General features: G+C 43.1%; 1 protein-coding gene across 1 annotated transcript in view; it reads left to right on the top strand.

The window, feature by feature from the left end:
* SNX3 (sorting nexin 3) overlaps positions 1–21,269 on the top strand; it is a 207,564-nt gene that overhangs the window by 138,684 nt on the left and 47,611 nt on the right. Inside the window, exon 2 of the mRNA XM_069235451.1 lies at positions 19,980–20,075. Coding sequence (XP_069091552.1) covers positions 19,980–20,075 — 96 coding nt within the window. The remainder of the gene's footprint in view (positions 1–19,979; positions 20,076–21,269) is intronic.

The raw sequence follows: 21,269 nt of genomic DNA, 5'->3' as shown, positions 1-21,269 counted from the left end.
ACAGGAAGTGACCCACAGGAAGTAAAAGGACACCATCTTAGACAGGGAAACAACACATAGAACAGAATAGAACAGGAACCATAGAGAATAGGGAACAAGGAATGCTGGGAAAGAACAGGAATCTGGGAAGGGGGAAAAGACATAAAGAAAGGCACAACAAAAGACTGCAGGAAAGAAGAAAAAGAAAAAAGAAAAAAGAAACGAAAAGACAGGTAAGAGGGGTCATAGACCCCAGCATAGTGGAGAGCAGAAAGTAGAACGAGGCCCCATGCTATGTCTGGGGCCTCGATAAGCGCAGGAGAGGCTGGGGGCGCGCCACGTCTTCAAGACGCGGTGTGCGGCCCGAGCCGAACGCCAGGCTTGAGTCGAGCTCTCGGCTCGCGCCGCACCGCGCGGCACGACAAAAAGTGCCCCTGCCCACAGTATTTATACAGCCTTTGAATGGCAGAGGCCTGAGCCAGCTCTTTACTTCTGCAGTGATTCATTCCTACGAGCAATACTACAACAGTTACTAGAAACAATTCTACCAAGATAAGTGTAAAACTGCACTGTTTTTATCCCAGAATTTGCCAAAGTCTACTTAACTTTTTCTCTAGTCTCACTCTCCCAGTTTTAAAAACCATAACTTTGCTCTTAGCAATATTTATCTTTAGAAAATGCTCCTTAGTGTATTTTTCAAAACCACAAGCCGTCTTTGAAGACCCATTGATGTTAGATCCAACAAGATAACATCGTCCGCGTAAAGGAGGTAGCCAACTCGCATCAGCCCAAGTGTAGGAGGATCTCTATAGAATCAACTGCACTAGGCAGATCATGAGTATAGAGGGGGGAAAAGCAGCAGTGCTAACAAGCACCTCTGCTTTAAGCCACTCTCCTGGATAACCCCCCTATCCCTATTCGAAGAGTGCAAAGCAAAAATTAGCTTAAGAAGGTGAGCCAGGATTCCTAGCGCAGATAATTTTCTCTGCAGTGTCGCCCGGTCTACGCCATCAAACGCTGTGGAAAAATCAATAAAGGCAGAATACAGTGACATACCTCTACTCTTGGGGTACTTTTCTATCGGTGTCTGAAGAGCAGTAATATTATAAAGGATTCCGCAATTCTTTTGAAAGCTCACCTGTTCAGATGGATTAAGGTTATTCCCAAATGCCCAGTCTTAGAGATGAGAAAGCAGACTTTTAGCAAATAATTTACCAGTCACACCCAAAAGAGCAATTTGTCTGTAACTGGCCAGAGAGGACTTTGAACCTGTTTTATAAAAGGGTAAAATAATTTACCAGTCACACCCAAAAGAGCAATTTGTCTGTAACTGGCCAGAGAGGACCTTGAACCTGTTTTATATAAGGGTATATTCCAGGTGGCTGGAATATCGTCGACAGATAACAATGCTGAAATAGAGGACATGGGAATGAAGCCCATAAAGCCATCTGTTGGAACTATCCAGATTTTATCAGGACCCATAGCTACTGAAGTACGAGCCCCTTAAATGTATCCTTCAATCTTCTTTCGGGTAGGTGGGCTGAATAACTCCAGAGTTTCTGTTTTAATTCTAAAAACAGGATGATCACAAACACTTGAATTACTTACATACAAATCTGAGATATATGACACCCAGGCGTCAGGCGTCTCCTGAAATCGATATAGCCTGAGTCATAACTCTAGAGACATAGTATCTAGCTATAAAAGCCCCATATTTATGAGAATTACATGAGACTGCTGCTTCCCTTGAGCTAATCCACTTCTTGTTTTCCTTCCTTCTACGCAACGCTGCCTTTAGTCTCGTTGTGACCCGCTTAAGGTAATTAATCTTTGTCTACAGGTCTGGGCAAGCTTTAAGTTCTTCCTTCACAAGACAATTTATTTTTTGATTTACCTTTTTAACAGCCTGACCTCAGATCAGGCTTAAGGTGATTAACACTTTATTTACCCTCAGAGTTTGAAAGAGTGCCATCTGTTCTTGAAACCAGGAGATCGGATTACAAGAAGAGAAGACCGGTTGAAGTGAACATGTGGATTCCAGATTCTGGCCTAGGAGCTTCAGTTTAGCATAAGACCAAAAAGTGCGCCCATTAGCTTTATTATTTTCTACAGAAATTTGCTTTAGATTCCAGTCATCAAGAGCCATGAAATTTAAGTCAACAGACGCAGTGAGGATACCATGATCACTCAAATCAGTCCGCACAAAATGCATTTCAGTGCTAGCATTAAAAACTTAACAGGACACCACCATATAATCAGTTAAGGACTCTAGAATAATAAAACATGAAAGAAGCTGGGAAATCCTCAGGGCCCTGACGATCTAAAAAAAGACAAATTTGCTGGATCTCAAGCTTTTAAAACAACCAAACAAAACAAATTCCCCTCCTATCGATTTAATCTTTTCTGGAAAGACCGCATCAAGAGTACCCCAGGCCTCGCCCATTTCAGAATCCCTAAAAGTCGTACATGCTGAGTTAGAAACCTTAGCATTCAAATCACCAACAATTATTATTAAAGGACATTCCTCCATATTGCTTATGTTGAACACAAAGGAAGGCATAGAGTTTACAAACTAATTTTTTGCCTTACCAGGGGGAATGCAGACATTTGCAAGCAAAAAGGATGACAACCCACCACTCCATTAGTAACTTGCAACTTTAAACAAAGGCATAGATTAGAGGGGTGCAAAGAATACCTTTGGATTCCAGTTAAAATTGTTTTGAAGCTAAATTGCAATTCCCCCAATTGCATGACCTTTAGCGGAAGGAGTTGCTCCACAGAAGTACACAAAGTACTTCTCAACTGTAAAATCAGTACAAACCGGTTTCCTGCAAATATATAATTGACTGCATAAGGCGCTATAAAATTCAACACTACATTAGAATACCTTAAGCCTGCCATTTTCCAGGAGTCTAATTTTCCCAGTGGGCTAGTTCTCTAATACCGGGAGCTTAGCATTCATTCTATCTTCTTTCAATGAGCAGGCTACCCAGTTCCAAGAGGAGGACTCATCTATCCTACAAGGGGTCCTGGCACTAAGTCTCCTTTCCCACAGTGCTTATTACTCTCCTGTCTGTGTTGTTCCCTAAAGAGATGGTTACATCTTTCAAGCTAAGAGATCCCATAAATCGTACATCCTGAACTACATTCTGATACTTCCGCATGGAGTGATCATATTTTAACTCTACGCAATTCAAAACAGATAACACCCAATATCTCTCTTCCAAAGTGACCAGCATTTTATAGAGATCAGTGATACCACGATCCTAGAGTAGAATGTTACCCTTGAACACAGGAGAGTAGCAGATGAATTAAAGCGCATTATATCAATATCATTAGTTGTAATCAATCGCAGAGCCTCAATTTCCCACAGCAAGTGCAAAATGAATTGTCTGTTCCTAGGACCAAATTCCCCATCAGACAGAGATACAAAATTCAACACGTTAGAACTTGGACTAAAACCTTCCTCACCCCCCATAGATGTATTAACTATTGACTCATGACCAGCGGAGGACTTTGGGAATTGTGGAAAAAAAGGTTGTGCCTCACTATTGAGAGGTCTAGTGGCCATTTGATTGCTTCAGTTGGGCAAAACCCCCTGAAAACCTATCTGAGCTTGCAACACTAAATCCTCTCTTGCTGCTGAGGAGGTCCTGCAAGTTATACTGGCACAAGGGCATTCATTGCCACCAACCACCCCACTCTCATAAGCTTTCAATGACTTATTTATGACTTCTTTAATCTCAGTGGCAGGCTCCCCTTTAGAGAATACAGACCCCAATTCCTAGCGGGAAATATTTATACCAGGTCCTTCTAGGCCAGTACTGGATACAGGCTACACAGGGATTCCTAGTCCACAGGGCACAGAGCTCGAGTTGGAGAAGGTGTTGTTTAACCAGTCTGGGTTTCCAAGAGACTCCAAAGGTTTAGGCTCAATTGGAAAACCTGCAAACTTTAACGTTCCTTGACATACATTTCATGATGTGCCATTTCTTTTTTCTTTTTCCCTTTAGCGATTTTACTCTGGTCTCCGCTGGATGAATCAGTTCCTCCAGGGTAGTCCCGTTAGCAGAAGATGGTGTAGGGGCAGCATCAATGGAAGGGTAGGGGATTGAACACCACCACAGGGGGCTACTGTTTCCATCTGCTGCTCCATTAGTTCTTCCTTATTATGCCCCTGAAAAATATATTCTAACAAATGCACAATATTGTAGTCTTGATTTTTAGTTGTTACTCCACTAACTTCTTTAGGAAGAAATAACTCCCCCACCCCCTTCGCCGGGGTTACCCACTTGCGTGCCCTATTTGTTCAACACCCCCATTATACTCCACGCTACAAGTGCTACTAATTTGAATAGCCTGCACGTTCAACTCTTTTGCCCTTTGGCCTTTCATATTGCTCCCACCTGAGGTAGTAACGTGTTGAACCCCTAAAAGTATAGAGGACAACACATCCAGCACATGATCAAGACTGGAGACAGATCTTTCTAGGAGGGATAAAATAGATGACAAAACTTCCTCAATGCTGAACATAATTTCAGATGAAACCTTCCCGTCACCAGACCCATTTTTGTCAGACTGCTGTACGATTTCATGTGGACCTTCAAACACCTTGGAATCACAATTTAGTGCATTCATGGAATTCATAGGTTTCAATGCATATGAAGAATTCACCAAAACCTAGGAATACCCTAAAGAGAGAGTACTACAATATAGTGTTGGCAGAGAGGGACTGCTGGGTAGACACTGCGAAGCCTGACCCAATTTGCCCCCTCCAGAATGGTAAGTGATTTCAGGCATGCTTCCCTCTGTACATTTTTGTCATTTTATGATGACAACATTAGGCAAGGTGTAGTATTCAGACATAAGTGGGCTCTCGGCATGGGCTTCAAACGAGCTTCCCCAGCCAGCCAATTTCAAAGATCTGGATAAGCTTCTTGATCATGCAAACAAACTGATGATTCCACCGAGCCCCCTCTTTAAGCGAGTTCTAGTTTCTGTAGCAAGCCAGTTTCGGGGATGAATTCAGGGCAAGTATTTATCAAGTGGAATGACAAGCAAATAGATGCACTGTTGGTCAGAATTCAACATTGCTGGACAATTGTGAGCGGTTTGAATTCCCTCACCCATATCAAGACTTTGTGAAGGAAGAGAGTCCAAAACAAGTGCAACAGCTCAGCCTCTTTCCATGCGCTTCGTCATTCCTTCTCCCTCTTTGGTATTTGAGTATAAGAAACTCATATTGTGAGGATAAGACTTCAAATAAGACAGTTGTTAATGTCTACGACAATTTTTTTTTTTTTTTTATCTCAATGGATAATTGGAGTCACCAATTAAATGGCCAGATCGTGATTTCCTCTCTGTCATTTTTCTGTTGCTCAAGAAAGGATGAATGGATCCAACAGCAATTGCCACGATCACCTGTGCATCATTTAAGCAATACTTAAGCATCCTCTGGGTCAGCCCTGAGGATTTCTTGCCACGTGCCTGGGCAGCGCACCAGAAAGATGTGGGCAGGACCCCCTGGTCAGGGTATAAGGATATAAAGGGTAATGGGAAAACAGGGGGGGGAGGGTAAGCAACCATGGGCAGTGCGCCGCCCTCTGACTTAGGAAGGCTGCTTCCGCATAACAGGGCTCAACCACAATGCAGCAGACACTAAACCACTGCTCCCCTATTTGCCCCCTATTTGCTCTTTGGTTTTCCTTGACCCTCTTCAGGCACCTTAGGTGCTCCAACAAGAACTCTGCATCTACCAAGGTTGAAACTAAGACCAGATGAGCCAGAGAATGATGCCAATAGAAAATGGTTTAGGCGTTATTGGCGAAATTTTGTCGAGGGCCTCTCCTCCTTAGGGCCCACTTGCAAGTCTCATACAAGTCTCTTTCAAAGTCTCAAAGTATCATATCTGGGGGTGGGATACTGCCAGAGGCAAAGCCACAAAACATCAAAGTTACTAAAACCGCGGCCTGCCACGCACTGCCACTCCCACTCTTACAGCTTTTGCCTCTAATTTGCATCCAGTGCACAGTGATAACCAATGGCCAATTCATATGTACAGTGTAATGCAATGCATCCAGTGTCCAGTAAGTGACCTCAGTGCCGTCCTGGGAGAGGAATGGAGCATGGAGCCTGCTCCGTGCTACTCACAGCACCGCTGCACTGACTGGCGTCTGGCGTCACCTGGCTGACTAGAAAAAACCCAGAGTTGTTTCCAAAGAAGGGCAAGCCTAGAATGGAAAGTAATTTAAGTGACGCTAAGGAAAAGGAAAAATTGCATAAAGCGGGAAGACACGAACTTCGTGTTAATGAGGCTCCCACTCCAATATATTATCCGTAGGAGTGTTGCTTACATGTCCTAAATACTCTCTTTAATATATTGTATGCTTGTTATGTACCGTAGGCGGACCTTTAGTCACAGTTTTAAAGTGCTTCTAGATGCGCTACATATTCAGTAAGCACATCTCCTTACATCCTAGTTGTAAAGCCGAAAAAATTGTATTTCAGCATGCAAGCTTTAAACTAATTGTGATCTTTGGAATGTGGTCTCGTAGGTGGCATATAATAGTCATTCACAAGAGTAAGATCACGCTCATCACTGTAGCAACCCAATACTCATTATCCATAGTCTCTTCGGATTACAAACACCTACTCTCATCAGCAGGGCCAGGGTTTTTCATTTGTCTTCTATTCCAAACCAGGGCTGAGGTTTACAGGGCATGTAAAGACAGACTAGCTGCACACACCGTAACCCCGTGATATTGTGCCAAGTCTTTCAAAACAATTCGTGTGTTTTCCATGTTTTGAGCCTGTTTAGTAATTACAACTAACTGTTAAAGTTCAGAATCTATATATTGAAGTTGCTACATTAACTGTTTGATCGGTATCTCTGAGTTTTTCAAAAGGCTTATTGACTTGTACCATGCATGATAAAAGTGAGCATTGTCAGAGACCCATTACAGCTGTGGTCTCTTACTAGGCTGCTGCAAGAGTTTAAGGAAGACCTCCTTTTCTGAAAACTGGCCATACTACTTTCGTGGAGCAGTCTGACATTAGATTGGACTTTTCTACATTGCTTTATTTGCTCTCTGCGCAGCAGTTGTTGCTAGGTTTGGATGCTGCATATTTCTGAAAACATAAAAATCCTTCTGTGTACATGCATTGGGCTTTGTATTTTCTGTCACACCCTCCATCCACAGCTATTGATTTGGCAGAAAAACACTATTATTTTTAGGTATGACTTGACAACTTTTACTGTCTTTATTACCATTTGTATACAATATACCGAGACTGGGCTTAGAGACTGCCCCCTTCAGTCACTGGAGTGCTTGTCCCCTCCTCTTAACCCATTGCTTTGAGACCGTGTCAAACACGTGTTAGAGAAGCTCCGAGGAGTATCTCTTTCTAATCACTGTGTTATTGGTCATTGGATGTTATTACTCCAGCTCCTAGATCATGACTGTGTTGCATTGCACGAAGAACATTGTTTTGAAGCAGCAGCAGACTATTTGCTGAATGGAGAAGCTATGTTTGAAGGAAAGCTTCTCCCACTAAAAGCATAGTGTAGTAAAATCTCTCATGCAATATATGAAGAAATCTTGAGTTTATTAGTACATAACAGAGACCGTAGGAGCTCGTTATCAGGCGACAACCAACTATCTGTCCCCCACACTGTTACTATTCAAACCCTAGTCCGCATTCTAATAGAACATGGTGATCTCACAATACATATGATGTGAAATCAATAGCACTGTATAATCTGTAGTTTAGAGTTGTCTAGAACACTACATTATCCTTTTCCTCTCTAACAAAAAGTAACATAATTGTCTTATAATATTAAATAAGAAGAATAGCAATTGGGAACCATTAGCATAGCTTTAACATATAGCACATAGGTAAATTACAAAAACGCTTCAGAGATTAAATTAAACTGATAATGAATAAACAAACATACTTAATCATAGGCAGCTATATACAAATGAGAACACGAAAAAAACATCTTGGCAAACATATATGAACCTAATCACACAAAAATCACATGGTGTTAATATTCAACAAGAGAAATACCTACTTGGTACATATATGATATAGAAAGCATTAAAAATACCTAATTGGTACATATATGGTATGGAAAGCATTCTCCTCTGATGAACACTTATACGACCTACAACTTCTGGCAGCATTCTAGATTTAGTTGTAAGATTATTCACCTTAAGTTCTTTTGTAGATCTAGAACTAGTCAACTGACTACTCTCACCACTTCCACTTGGACCACCTTTAAAATTATTAGTAAAAGCATTGTTACTATTGGCTTTTACCACTTTTCCTACATTCCACCAATTCTGCGTATTAACTCTGACAGCATTCCCACAGACTTTGTTAATAACCAGGGGATAAGTATATTTCGTATGACCTTTCTTTGTATGACCTGGAATTTTGATGCATATTTTATCCCCCACTTTGAAGAACTGGGAACAAATACGCTTTCTGGAATCAAAGTACTTCTATTGATTGTCTTGAACCATTTCAACATTCTGTCTTACAGACCTGTCCTACCCACTTTGACATTCACCCCAGATATACTTTGATTGAAGGTTTCCCACCTCTCAAAAGTTCAAAAGGGGAGACCTTAGTGGACGAGTGTGAGGTTGTGCAGTAGAACCACACCACAGATCGTATTGCATTTTGAAGGATACACTTACCAGCAATTGCCCATTGAACACAATTTCCCAGGACATGGTTCACATGCTCTACTAACACGTTCGTTTCTGGGTGGTAAAGTGAACTCTTTAAGTATTAGATATCACCCTGGTTTAGGAATCTTTTTAGGTTCGTCCCTCACAAATTGTACTCCATTATCATACACAAGAAAAGATAGGAAGTCTTCTCATAAAAATACATCTTTAAAAAAAATCTATGACATTTTTGGACGTTGGGTCACCTATGAACCGAATCTCAGGCTATTTTGAGTAGTACTCCATTAGCACTATTGCAAATCTAGAGGATGATGGGAGAGCATTGAGGGAACCAACAAAATCAACACCTACTTTCTCCCATAGTTTGGAGGGCAACTCAATAGGCTGTAAAGGAGGTCTCTTAGTCTTGAAACTATTGTCACATCCACTGCACAATGCACAATCCCCAATATGTTCAACAATGTGTTTGTCTATACTGGGCCTCCAAAATGTTTATCTAATCCTGTGCTTGGTAAGGGTTTTACCTAAATGTCCCTCATGTGCCCCACATATAATTTTTTCAAGTAAACAATCAGGGTGGGCTACCAATTTTCAACTTCACATTAAAATACCATTTTCTACAGATAATTTAGAGGACAATGTCACATACTTCTGAAATTGGAACGGCACATTTCTTACTTTAGACCACCCCTTCTTCACAAAATCCATTATCTGAACCATAGCCACCTATTTGTTAACTTCTTCCTTCCATTCACTTTCACTAATTGCGCACATCCTCAATATCGATGGCTGCTGTAAAACATTTGTCATGCTCATTTTCATCACACATATCTGTATCAACTTCTTCCACAGGAAACCTTGACGAAGTAGTCTGCTCTGATATTCCTCTTACCAGGAAGATACTAAATCTCAAAATCATACTGAAATGCTGGAGGTATGATCCTTGATCTTCTCTCCTGATAACATGGAAACTAAAGGTCTGTGATCAGTATGTAGAGTAAACTTGTTGCTCCATACGTAGGGTTGTAATTTCCTGATAGCTCACCAATGGGCTAACAGATCCTTTTAAATTACAGAAAAATTTATTCCTGCCCCTCTCAATACTCTTGAGGCATACCCTAATGTGTGTTTCACCCCATCTTTCACTTGGGTAAGAATGGCTTCTAACCCAAAAGTGCTAGCATCAACTGTGATCGTGCATAGTAATTCTGGGTCAAATTGTTTCAAAATCCTTGAACCAGCTAATTGAGATTTAATTCAATCAAACATTTCCTGACAGGTTTTGCCCCACTCAAATGTAGTGTTTTTCCTTAACAAATTTAGTTAATGGTTTGACTTTAGAAGCATAATCGGGTAGAAATTGTGAATAAAATTCACACAATCCAATAAACGATTTAAGGCCTGTTTTGTAAATCGACGGCGAAGCATCAACAATAGCTTTGCCTAATCCGCTTCATGGTTCAATTCCTTGTTCAGATACAACATGCCCTAAGTATTCCACCTTATCCCTAAGAAATGTACATTTTTCAACCTTCAACACCATACCTTTTTCTTGCATAATGTTTAGTACTTCATTCAAAATGTTGTCATTCTCATCTCTAGTGGCTCCGTAAATCAATACATCATCCTGAAAAATGACCACTCCTTTCACCTTCCTGAGCATCTGAAACATTACTCTCTGGAAAACGGCAGCAGCCAGTGCTAAGCCAAATAGCATGCTGCAGTATTAAAAGGTGCAAAGTGGTGATACGAATGCTGTGAAATGTCTGGAAGAGGGATCTAACACAACCTGATGACAGGCTGTTCCAAATCTCATTTTGAAAACCATTTTGAAACACCTATGAGTGTTAATAGTCCAGAGATCTTCAAAAGTGGTTGAGACTCTATCCAAATATGTTTATTGAGACTACAAAGGTCCACACATACCCTTAAATCACAATTTTTGTTTTGTGGAACAACCAAAGGCGACAGCCATAAAGAGGACTCAGCAGGTTCTAGGATTCCCTCATCACACAGCTTAGTAAGTTCTTTCTCCAGTTTCTCTCTCAAGCTGAAAGGCACACTACATAATTGATGTTTGGCTGGTATAGCTCCTTCTTTAATTTTGATTTGGTGTGTGAATCCCTTAATGGTGTCTAATTCTTTAGAAAATACAGATGGAAATGTTTTCACTGACTCTTCAGTCAAATCATTTTTTCCAACTACACACACTTGATCCTAAGTGCCTGGTCTTACAACCATTTTGAACAACCCTTGATGAAACTATCCCAAAATACACTATTCACAACATAGACTTTCCCAAGGATTTACCTGCCTTTCAGTTCTAGTATGACCTCAACAAATCCAGCATGTTCTATTTGGCAACCTTTGTATGGAACTGGAGATCTATTTGGTGGTTCTAGGCATTTATTTCCCCATATTTCCCTAAACAGTTCTTCAGTAATCATCGTGATCCTACCTCCGGAATCCACCAATAACTTAATACATTTGTCACCAATGCCTATATCAACATAGGGATATAAACACATAGCAGGATCGCCACTTACCACTGAACTATCAGTAATAACCATATCTCTAATGTCATCTTGAATCTTATTCATTTCCACACATTCAGCCTCAGAAACATTTGCAACACCAGCCATTTTAGTATTTGAATTATCATTTTTGAGTTGAGAACCACTGTGTCTACCACTTTGGCAGTTCTTATCAAAATGGCCAATTTTGTCACATATTCTGCACCTCACAATCTTAGCCGGACATGGTTTGTTACTTCTATAGTGGCTGGGATTCCCACACCTAAAACATATGTGTGTCTGTTTGAACAAATTAACCACTGTTGCCACGTGTCACTTTAATGGACTTGTCTTGCTTAGATTTTACAACATTTATGGTTTCAGGTGAGTTGTTCTCTAATTATTTTGCAGAAAGTTTTGAGGTCTCAATGCTTTTAGCTGTTCTTATGGTCTCTTTAAGAGAAGGATTTCCCATCGAAAGACGTTTTTGTTGACTAGACTTAGACGTGCACTTGGAAGTATACTGATCTCTGACTAATTGATCAGTAAGCATATCAAACTGGCAATCTGCAACCAATTTCCTGAGTACTGAAGTATATGTCAACATCTTCACCACTCTGTTCCCTTGTAAAAAAACTTGTGTGTGATTGCAACAAGCCTGGGTTTAACATCAAACCGCAACATTAATTTTTTGTCTGTTTCTTCATACTCATCAGCCTCTTCACCTTCATTAAGTACTAGTGGTGGAAGATGTTTAAATACGGGCCTCTCTTCAAAGCCTAACAAATGTACTAATAATATCTTTTTTCTCTCTGGACAAAAACGTAATTCTCCAATAGCCCCCAAATACATTTCAAATACATTATATCAATTCCTCCATGAAATAGGTGGGTTACCTGGAGTTTCCAAAAACTGTGGTGGAGCTGGTACATACTGCATTTTCAACAATAGAGAATACTAACAAAAAACTATTAAAACAGTGTACTAATAAATGAGAGATAATATACTAATACTGATGGTTTTAGAATAAGTACTGTGAAATATCCACAGTTTACTGTGTGTGTTTCACTGAATAATTTCTATGTGTTGGAACCCCATAATAACTGGTGTGCATATCACCGATTTATGGGTTACTGTATGCACTCAATAGGGAATATGCTGTTTTACAGAAATTCAGATTAACGTGCATTCTTCATGTATAGTTTGAAATGTACTTGTTACCGTATCTTGTGTGCATATCATCAATGTACATATATTATAAAATGTTCCAATTACACTTAGGCAGGTGTGCACGTCACTGGTATGCACGACGGAAATGAAGTGACAGGGTCTGTAGGAACTTTTTAAGCCACCCTATGTTTTATATCCTGTGTGTTTATTTTTGAAGTGTCATGGATAAACAGTAAAACTGATGTTTAAATACTCTTGAACTTGACTGTTGCGATGGTACTTGTCAGTATAATGAAAATATACATAAACTGGACCTTGCCTGTATGTGGATTGAGAAGCACAACACAAGAAAAAACCCACCTTCAGACAAGGATTCTGAAATAACAAAATCCCTATTAACAAACAATGGAGCTGCTACTTTTGTCATGGTTCCTCCCATTGTATCGTCAGGAGAGTTTGCATGTAATGAAATTTCACCTTGACTCAGGATACAGCCCAACGGTCTTCCTGAGCAGTGATGAATTGAATGATTGATACAATGTCTTCCTGCCTCTGCTTAACTTTGTAACAGCATCCACAAAAGATGGTCAGTGTGTGTATAGCATGCACTAGCGTGGGTTCAAAAACTGCAGTCTCTGTGAGAAGCTCGTTGCCAGTATACTTCTAGTAAAATCTCCCACGCGATGTATGTAGAAATCTTGAGCTTATTAGTACATAACAGACTGCAGCGAAGGAGCTCGTTATCAGGCGACCACCAACTCTTCCACATTCTAATAGAACATGGGGACTTCACAATACATATGTCACATCAATCAATCAATAAATCATGGTATTTATAGAGCGCAATACTCACCCTTGAGGGTCTCAAGGCGCTGGGGGGTCACTGCTGCTCGAAGAGCCAGGTTTTGAGACGCTTCCGGAAGGCGAGGTGGTCCTGGGTAGTCCTGAGGTGGGCAGGGAAGGAATTCCACATCTTGGCTGCCAGGTGGGAGAAGGATTTCCCTCCAGAGTTGGTTCGGCGGATGCGAGGGACGGCGGCAAGAGCGAGGCTGGTAGAGCGAAGTTGACGGGTGGGCGTGTAGAAGGCGAGGCGACTGTTGAGGTATTCGGGGCCCTTGTTGTGAAGGGCTTTGTGTGCGTGGGTGAGGAGCCTGAAGGTGATCCTTTTGTAGACGGGTAGCCAGTGCAGGTGATTCAGGTGGGCGGAGATGTGGCTGTGACGGGGTACGTTGAGGATGAGGCGTGCAGAGGCGTTTTGTATGCGCTGAAGACGTTTCTGAAGTTTTGCGGTGGTTCCTGCGTATAGGGTGTTTCTGTAGTTCAGGCAACTTGTGACGAGGGCGTGGGTCACAGTTTTTCTGGTGTCGGCAGGGATCCAGCGGAAGATCTTTCGTAGCATGCGAAGTGTGTGGAAGCAAGAGGACGAGACGGCGTTGACTTGCTTGGTCATGGTGAGAAGGGGGTCCAGGATGAATCGGAGGTTGTGTGCGTGGTCTGAAGGGGTCGGTGCGGTGCCCAGGGCCGTGGGCCACCAGGAGTCGTCCCAGGTGGACGGGGAGTTTCCGAGGATGAGGACTTCGTCTTGTCTGAGCTCAGCTTCAGGCGGCTGAGCTTCATCCATTCTGCGACGTCTTTCATTCCATCCTGCAGGTTGGCTTTGGCGGTGGCTGGGTCTTTAGTGAGGGAGAGAATCAGCTGGGTGTCGTCGGCGTAGGAGATGTTGATATTGTGTTTGCGAGCGATGTCGGCGAGGGGGCTCATGTAGACATTGAAGAGAGTAGGGCTGAGCGAGGAGCCTTGTGGGATGCCGCAGATGATCTCGGTGGGTTCCAAGTGGAAGGGCGGGAGGTAGACTCTTTGGGATCGGTCCGAGAGAAAAGAGATGATCCAGTCCAGGGCCTGTCCTTGAATACCGGTGGAGCGGAGGTGGGTTATTAGGGTGCGGTGGCAGACGGTGTCGAAGGCAGCCGAGAGGTCGAGGAGGATGAGGGCGGTTGTTTCTTCGTTGTCTAGTAGGGTTCGGATGTCGTCGGTGACTGCGATGAGGGCGGTTTCCGTGCTGTGGTTGGCCCTAAAGCCGGACTGGGAGGGGTCGAGCAGGTTGTTGTCTTCGAGGAAGTTGGTCAGTTGCTTGTTGACGGCCTTCTCGATGACCTTGGCCGGGAAGGGGAGGAGTGAGATGGGGCGGAAGTTCTTCAGGTCGTTGGGGTCCGCCGTAGGTTTCTTCAGGAGAGCGTTGACTTCCGCGTGTTTCCAGCTCTCGGGGAAGGTGGCAGATGCAAACGAGCTGTTGATGATGCTCTGGAGATTGGCGGCGATGCTGGTGTCGGCTTTGTTGAAGATGTAATGTGGGCACGGGTCCGAGGTGGCGCCGGAGTGGATGGTGTTCATGGTTGTTCTAGTCTCTTCGGCGCTGATGGGTGTTCAGGCGTTGAGGGTGATGGTTGGGGCTGCGAGTTCCGTGGTGGTCGGCGAGGTCTGTGGTCCGAAGCTGTTGTGTAGGTCAGTGATCTTTCGATGGAAGAAGGTAGCGAGGGAGTTGCAGAGTTCTTGTGAGGGCGTGATGGAGTTGGAGCTGGCGTTGGGATTGCAGAGCTCTTTGACGATGTTGAAGAGTTCTTTGCTGTTGTGAGTGTTCTTGTCCAGTCTCTCTTTGAAGGATGCTCTTTTGGTGGAGCGGATCAGCTGGTGGTGTTCCCGGGTGGCGGTTTTGAGGGCTGACCTATTTTCTGCGGTATGTTCTTTGCGCCAGGTTTTTTCAAGGGTACGGCAGGTTTTCTTGGATTCTTTGAGGGCGTCTGTGAACCAAGGAGGTTTCCTGATGCTGGTTTGTCTTGGGAGGCGTCTGAGGGGGGCGAGGTTATCAGCGCAGTTGGTGATCCACTTTGTGTATTTGAGGGCTGCGTTGTTGGCGTCGGAGGTGATGGCAGGTTGGTTATGGTTGAGAGTGGAGAGTAGCTGTTCTGTGGAGGTTTTGTTCCAGGGTCTGCGGGAGATAGGTTGTGTGCGAAGGTGGTGGGTCTTGCGTCTGAAGGTGAAGTGGACACATCTGTGGTCGGTCCAGTGTATCTCGGAGGAGTGGCTGAAGGATACGTGGTTGCTGGCGGAGAAGATGTGGTTGAGCGTGTGTCCAGCAGTGTGGGTGGGGGTGTTCACCAGTTGCTTGAGTCCGAGGTTGGCGAGGTTGTCGAGCAGGGTGGTGGTGTTGGGGTCGTTGTTCTTCTCCAGGTGGAAGTTCAGGTCTCCGAGGAGGATGTAGTCTGGCGAGGCTAGGGCGTGCGGGGAGATGAAGTCTGTGATGGATTCGCTGAATAGGGCGCGTGGGCCAGGGGGCCTGTAGACGAGGGTTCCTCTGAGGGTCGTACTGGGGTCGGTGTGGATCTGGAAGTGCATGTGTTCAGTGGCGAGGAGGGTGTCTTCGGTGGAGGTAGTGACGTTGATGGAGCTCTTGTAGATGATGGCGATTCCTCCTCCGATTTGGTTGGTGCGGTCTTTCCTGGTGATCTTGTATCTGTCAGTGATGGCTAGGGCGATCTTGGGGGCCGATGAGGCGTTCATCCAGGTCTCAGTGATGAAGGCGACATCTGGTGCGGTAGAGTCCAGGAGGTCCCATAGTTCGATGGCGTGCTTGTGGACTGAGCGTGCGTTGGTGAGGATGCACTTGAGGTGGTTGTTGGAACGTGGGCTGGTGGACGGATTGCAGTCGCAGTGGAAGGTATGCTTGCATGTGTGACAGGCGAAGGGTCCATGGGTGCGTTTCGGCCTGGCTTGGTGGCAGGTGGTAGTTCGTCCAGGGTTGAGTGCGTGGAGGGAGGCGGCGTCGTAGCTGAGCTGGGGGTTTTGTGAGCGCTGGGGGCCAGGGGTTCTGGTGCTGGGTGCGGTCCAGGCGCAGACGGGCTTGCCTTTGGCGCGGCCACACAGCGGCCGCCATAGGGGGAGGAGGGGTCAGCTGGGAGGCGGGAGGGAGGACGACGAATGGGAGCGGGGGCGGGCCGCACGGGTGGCAGCGGCGGGAAAAGTGAAAAAAGGAGAAAAAGAAGAAATTCACTGGAGAAAGGCGAGAATGGCAAGAGAAATAGAAAAGTCAGAGGAGGAGAAAGCTCAATGGGAAAGAGAAAAGGACGAAAGTCAGAGGAGGAGAAAGCTCAATGGGAAAGAGAAAAGGACGAAAGACAGAGGAGGAGAAAGCTCAATGGGAAAGAGAAAAGGACGAGATACACAGGGGAGGAAAGGGCAATGGAAAAGAGAAAAGGACGAGATTCACAGGAGGGGAAAGCGCGATGGCAGAGTGTAGAGGGAGAAATTCACCAGAGGAGAGCCAAATGGAGAGGAGAGAAAGAAGAGATGGACAGGAGAAAGCGCAAAGGAACACCTACGACCTACAAGAGGTGTCAGGGGCCTGGGCAGGTGGAGCTGCAGTGTCGGGGAAGCGACCCACCCGAGGTCTGTAGTTGGGAGTTGTCTAGATTAGAACACTACACATACTTTTTGCTTAGTTAGATAAATGCTTGCACGAAGTATGATGTGTTCTATAGTATTTACCAGGTGTTAATGTTTAGTAAAAATGTTAAGGGAAAACAAATGCAACATATAAATACGCAATAAATTATTTTATTAAAAAATAACACCTGACAAACATTAGTAGATGATACTTTAAGTGTTTGCACCTTTAGGAAACGAAAATAGATGTTATGTAAATGTATTTTTATTTAACATTTTAACATCGGGGGCAGTGTTTGAAATTGAAAAATAGAAGTGCAGGTACTCTGTATCCGAGTACCCGCTCAAAATAAAAAAGTGCCGGTACTCAGTACCGGCCCATTTAAAGCACTGCATCAGGGCATTAGTTAATTTTGCAATGACATGCTGCAATGAGCAAACACGGTTAACAAACAGATAACAGACACCAAAGTTTTGAGTTTGTTTACAGGGAATGTATTTGTGTCATATGTCGGCTGTGGCTAAGCTCTAGTCCTATGCTCTGCTGAGTATCAGCATCTTCAACAATATTTGCAGTTTGCTATATCAAGCAGTCTTTTTAAGATAACCACTATTTTGAGGGTGGATTGCCATTCAGCAGGTTCAGTGTTTTTCTAGGTTATTTTTTAATAAATTGACTTGAACCATTTTTTGTTAAAGATGACCGCTTGTTTGACTGCATATGAGCTGAACACGCAGCATCATCTCTCCTGATTCTAAGACCCTTTGTAAAGTGTAGGTTTTCTTGAATAATGTACATGTGACATCCCCATTCCGCCCTCTTTTTCCCACTTGCATCAAAGCTTTGAACAACCCACGTTTTTTAATCTTCATTCTTTGCAGAACGTTCTGACCTAATTACAAGATTGCTTGAACTCTTCTAGCCAAATTATTTTTACAGTAAAGGGATATAGGAGAGAGCACCAGTGATCTTATGCTTAGGAATTTCGTAAGAAAAATTGCATTTTAGTTAACCGAATGAGGTTGGTTCTTTTCCCCCACTACGTTCTACAGTTACTGTTTTCTTTAGTTAAAATGCTGCTGCAGTAGAGGAACACATAATATACATGTTATTTAGGTTCCACATGGAGTTTATCTGCACAGTTCTGGGAGGGCTCCTTGGAAACCCGTCTCCTGAAAGGGACACAATACTCTTGTTGGGTGTCGTCTGAGTGTGTCATGTACACAAGCAGACCCTTTCTTCCTCAGGTCATAAAGCGCCATCATTTCTCTGCCTCTATTAAAATATTATAAGTTTGAAAAGGGACATTTGTGACGTAGTGGGTCTCTGCCTAGTTTGGTTATAGACTGACGCTTACGTACTTTCATCGCACATTTCAGTAACGTCCACTGTGAGCCGCACAGAGCTCTGCCAATGCCAGTCTAGCCTCACCCTTGCACAGCTCCTCTGGGCACCCGCATCTTGGGCCACGGTAGATCACTGTCTGCACACCTCCAATCTGCATCACGAGGAGCTCTGCAAATGCACCTCCATCCAAAGCCTTAGTAGAGCTTTGAAATTAAACCTTTATTAATAGCACTGCATGTTCCAATATTAGGACCCAGTTTACTGTGCCAGTCCATATCTTCCGTTTTCAACCTCCTGCACAACATTGACACTCCTCCGGTTTGCACACCCACCTAGCTCTGCCACTGTGAATGCAACTTTTAAAATCATCATAACGCTTCTGATACGCCTCCCACGCTTTGCTCGGACATTATTCCTACAGCCGTCTCTCCAACATAGTGATCCAAGCGTCAGCAGGCACATTGTTCCAAAAATGCACATCCACGTCTGCAGTCAGTTTTTTGAAAACGCACCATCATACCATACACCAGCGTAATCTTGATACATTATTTTTGTAATTGCATTATTTGCCCTAAACAAATGCATCTTTAAGCAACTTTTTACAAGGCCAGTACGCCCGGTTTAATGTGCAAACAGTATTTGTGCATGTCTGTGTTTGCCTGCCTTAGCACCCTGAAGCGAACTATTTTAAATAAAGGAAATTTGTCAGGAATATGCTTCCAGATCTGGCATTAAACCTAGTTTTAGATTTTACAAACCCATGCAATAGTGCTTTCACTGCAGTGTTGTAGATTTTCAACATATAATAGGGTAGTACGAAAGCCTCAAATGTATGTTACTTTGGCGTTGGCAAACTGAAGTAAGAGGGCCGTGCACCCTAAATTAAATGTGAAAGGTTGTGCACAAGTTGTTTCAGTCCCCATCGCGTACAGTGATGTGTTGCTTTTCTGCTAGCTAATCACATAAATACGCCCTTTCTTTAGCTGGACGTTCTCATGGTGTGAGTTTTCCTCTTGCCTGTGGCACTCTCTGGCTCCCTAGCTCGTTTTCTCTCATTTGTTCTGTTTCTCTCTCTTCATTACAAAATGCTCATCCACAGGGGAAAAACTAGTTTGGCTATTTTAACTTGTTCCCGTGTTTATCACATCTTCAAAATGATTTCTTGTTTTTACTCAAGTGACTGCCTTGCGGAGATTTGAGAGGTGGGACCCCTTGTGAATATCTGCTTTAGGTTTGTTGGCGCTGTGATTCCTGTGAAATCTTTTTCAGATTTTCAGGAAGAATTTGTTCTTGTTGCTTCACAGCTCTACCGCTACTTGCTGTTTCGGCATAGGCTGATAAAGTATTTTTTAGTAGAGGATATTAACATACACTGGAATGGAAAGTCAGTCGTGGGGCTGGATTTAGTCTTGTCCTAAATGATCATTTCACAACAATGGGTGTTGGCAGAGGCACATAATATCGAAGGCTGGAAGGTGGAATTAGACTTTTGTAGGGTGTTGAAACAACTGATTGATGAAGCCCGAGGGCGCCCACGTAAGCACCAGAAGGTGTGGAGAGCATTGATGACATATCTTGGGGTCGTACAATAAAGGTGAACGTTGTAAACTGCTGGGAAACATAATGGGACTGGAACCTTGAATGTGATTCTGTTGCTTTGAGAATGTACATGATGAATTGGAATTCTCTTGTATTGGCCATTCGAATAAATGTACTGGTGTGATGGTAGTAGTTTTGTTGTTTATGTTTATTTTGTTTGGAAAGCCACTAAAATAGTTTGTATAAAAACTTTTTTTTTGTTTATATTAAAATGAAACATTTTCTCCTTTTCAGACAAACCTTCCTATTTTCAAATTAAAGGAATCATGTGTTCGAAGAAGATACAGTGACTTTGAATGGTTGAGAGGAGAACTTGAAAGAGAAAGCAAGGTACCGAAAATAAAACATTGTAATGTTTGTGTTTCAGCTGCTGTCACACAGCCTTACTTTTCTAGAAATTGCAGTGCCCTGTCAAACCATGCATCGCTTTGTCCTGAGTCAACCTTTGCAATTAATTCAAAAAGATAATAATTGTTCTCCAGCATTAGATCTTTTCTATATACACATGCTAAAATTGTTTTCCTTCTTCGGGCTGGGAATCCTAGGTACCAGCATTAAACAGTGTAAAAATAGCTATAGACCCAATAGCAGTGTAGCAGTGTTTGTTTAGTAGCACAGCCACTTAATTTGCCTTGCATAAAAACGGATAACGATAAGGCACACCCTGACAAGCCAACTATGACAAGGCTACTACTCAAACAGGAACTAAACCAGGGATGACGCAAACTGACATGGAAGAAGGGCGCTGTTCAGTTACACTCCCAGGATAATCAAAAGGAAGTCTGACTTACAAACACTGACTCTCCATCCCTGCTACTTATCAAGCCCAGCTCACTTCAATAAATTCTGTCGTTTAAAGAGTTTATTATTTTGCTCATACTTGTAAGTAGGTTACCACGGACCGGTGGGTGCTCTAAATAGTATGGTCAAGACACTTTTGAATTTCTAATAAGTCTGCCAGTCATCCACCTGAGTAAGAGCACCATCTGCACTTGCGAGAACTGCAACAAGAAATTCTTCTGCTCATTCTGTAAGGAGCAATGAAGAAGGTGCCAAAAGCCCAATGGAGTCTGGGCTTCTATTCCAAAGTCTTCCTGTCACAAAGAAAATGGGAGTGGAGACCAGTTCTAAACCTATGAGAACTGAACAAGTTTGAAAAAAATCAGTCCATTTAAATGGTTATCCTGAAGGAAGCCCTTGTGGTGCTTCAGGAACTGTAGTTCCTTGTCTCCCTAGATCTTCAGGACGCTTACTTCCATGTTACGATACACTCGAGAACCATAGGCAATATCATTGATTCACCATGGCATAACAGCACTACAAATTCAAAGTATTTCCTTTCAGACTAAAGTCATTTTTACAACTGGCTCATCAAGTCTACATCACATTAAGAAGCACACTCCTTAACATCCTCTTGCATCAGCCTTTCCATTAGTTTGGTCTAACAATGAAAGTTTAAAAAAATGTCCTTCCATCTTGCAAACACCAGCAATTTTTAGGAGCAATGCTTGACAGCTCAGAGCA

The sequence above is a fragment of the Pleurodeles waltl genome, chromosome 5, assembly GCF_031143425.1.
Source record: "Pleurodeles waltl isolate 20211129_DDA chromosome 5, aPleWal1.hap1.20221129, whole genome shotgun sequence".
Taxonomy (NCBI): Eukaryota; Metazoa; Chordata; class Amphibia; order Caudata; family Salamandridae; genus Pleurodeles; species Pleurodeles waltl.
Note: the sequence above shows the minus strand (reverse complement) of the source record. Positions and strands in the feature narration are given on the sequence as shown.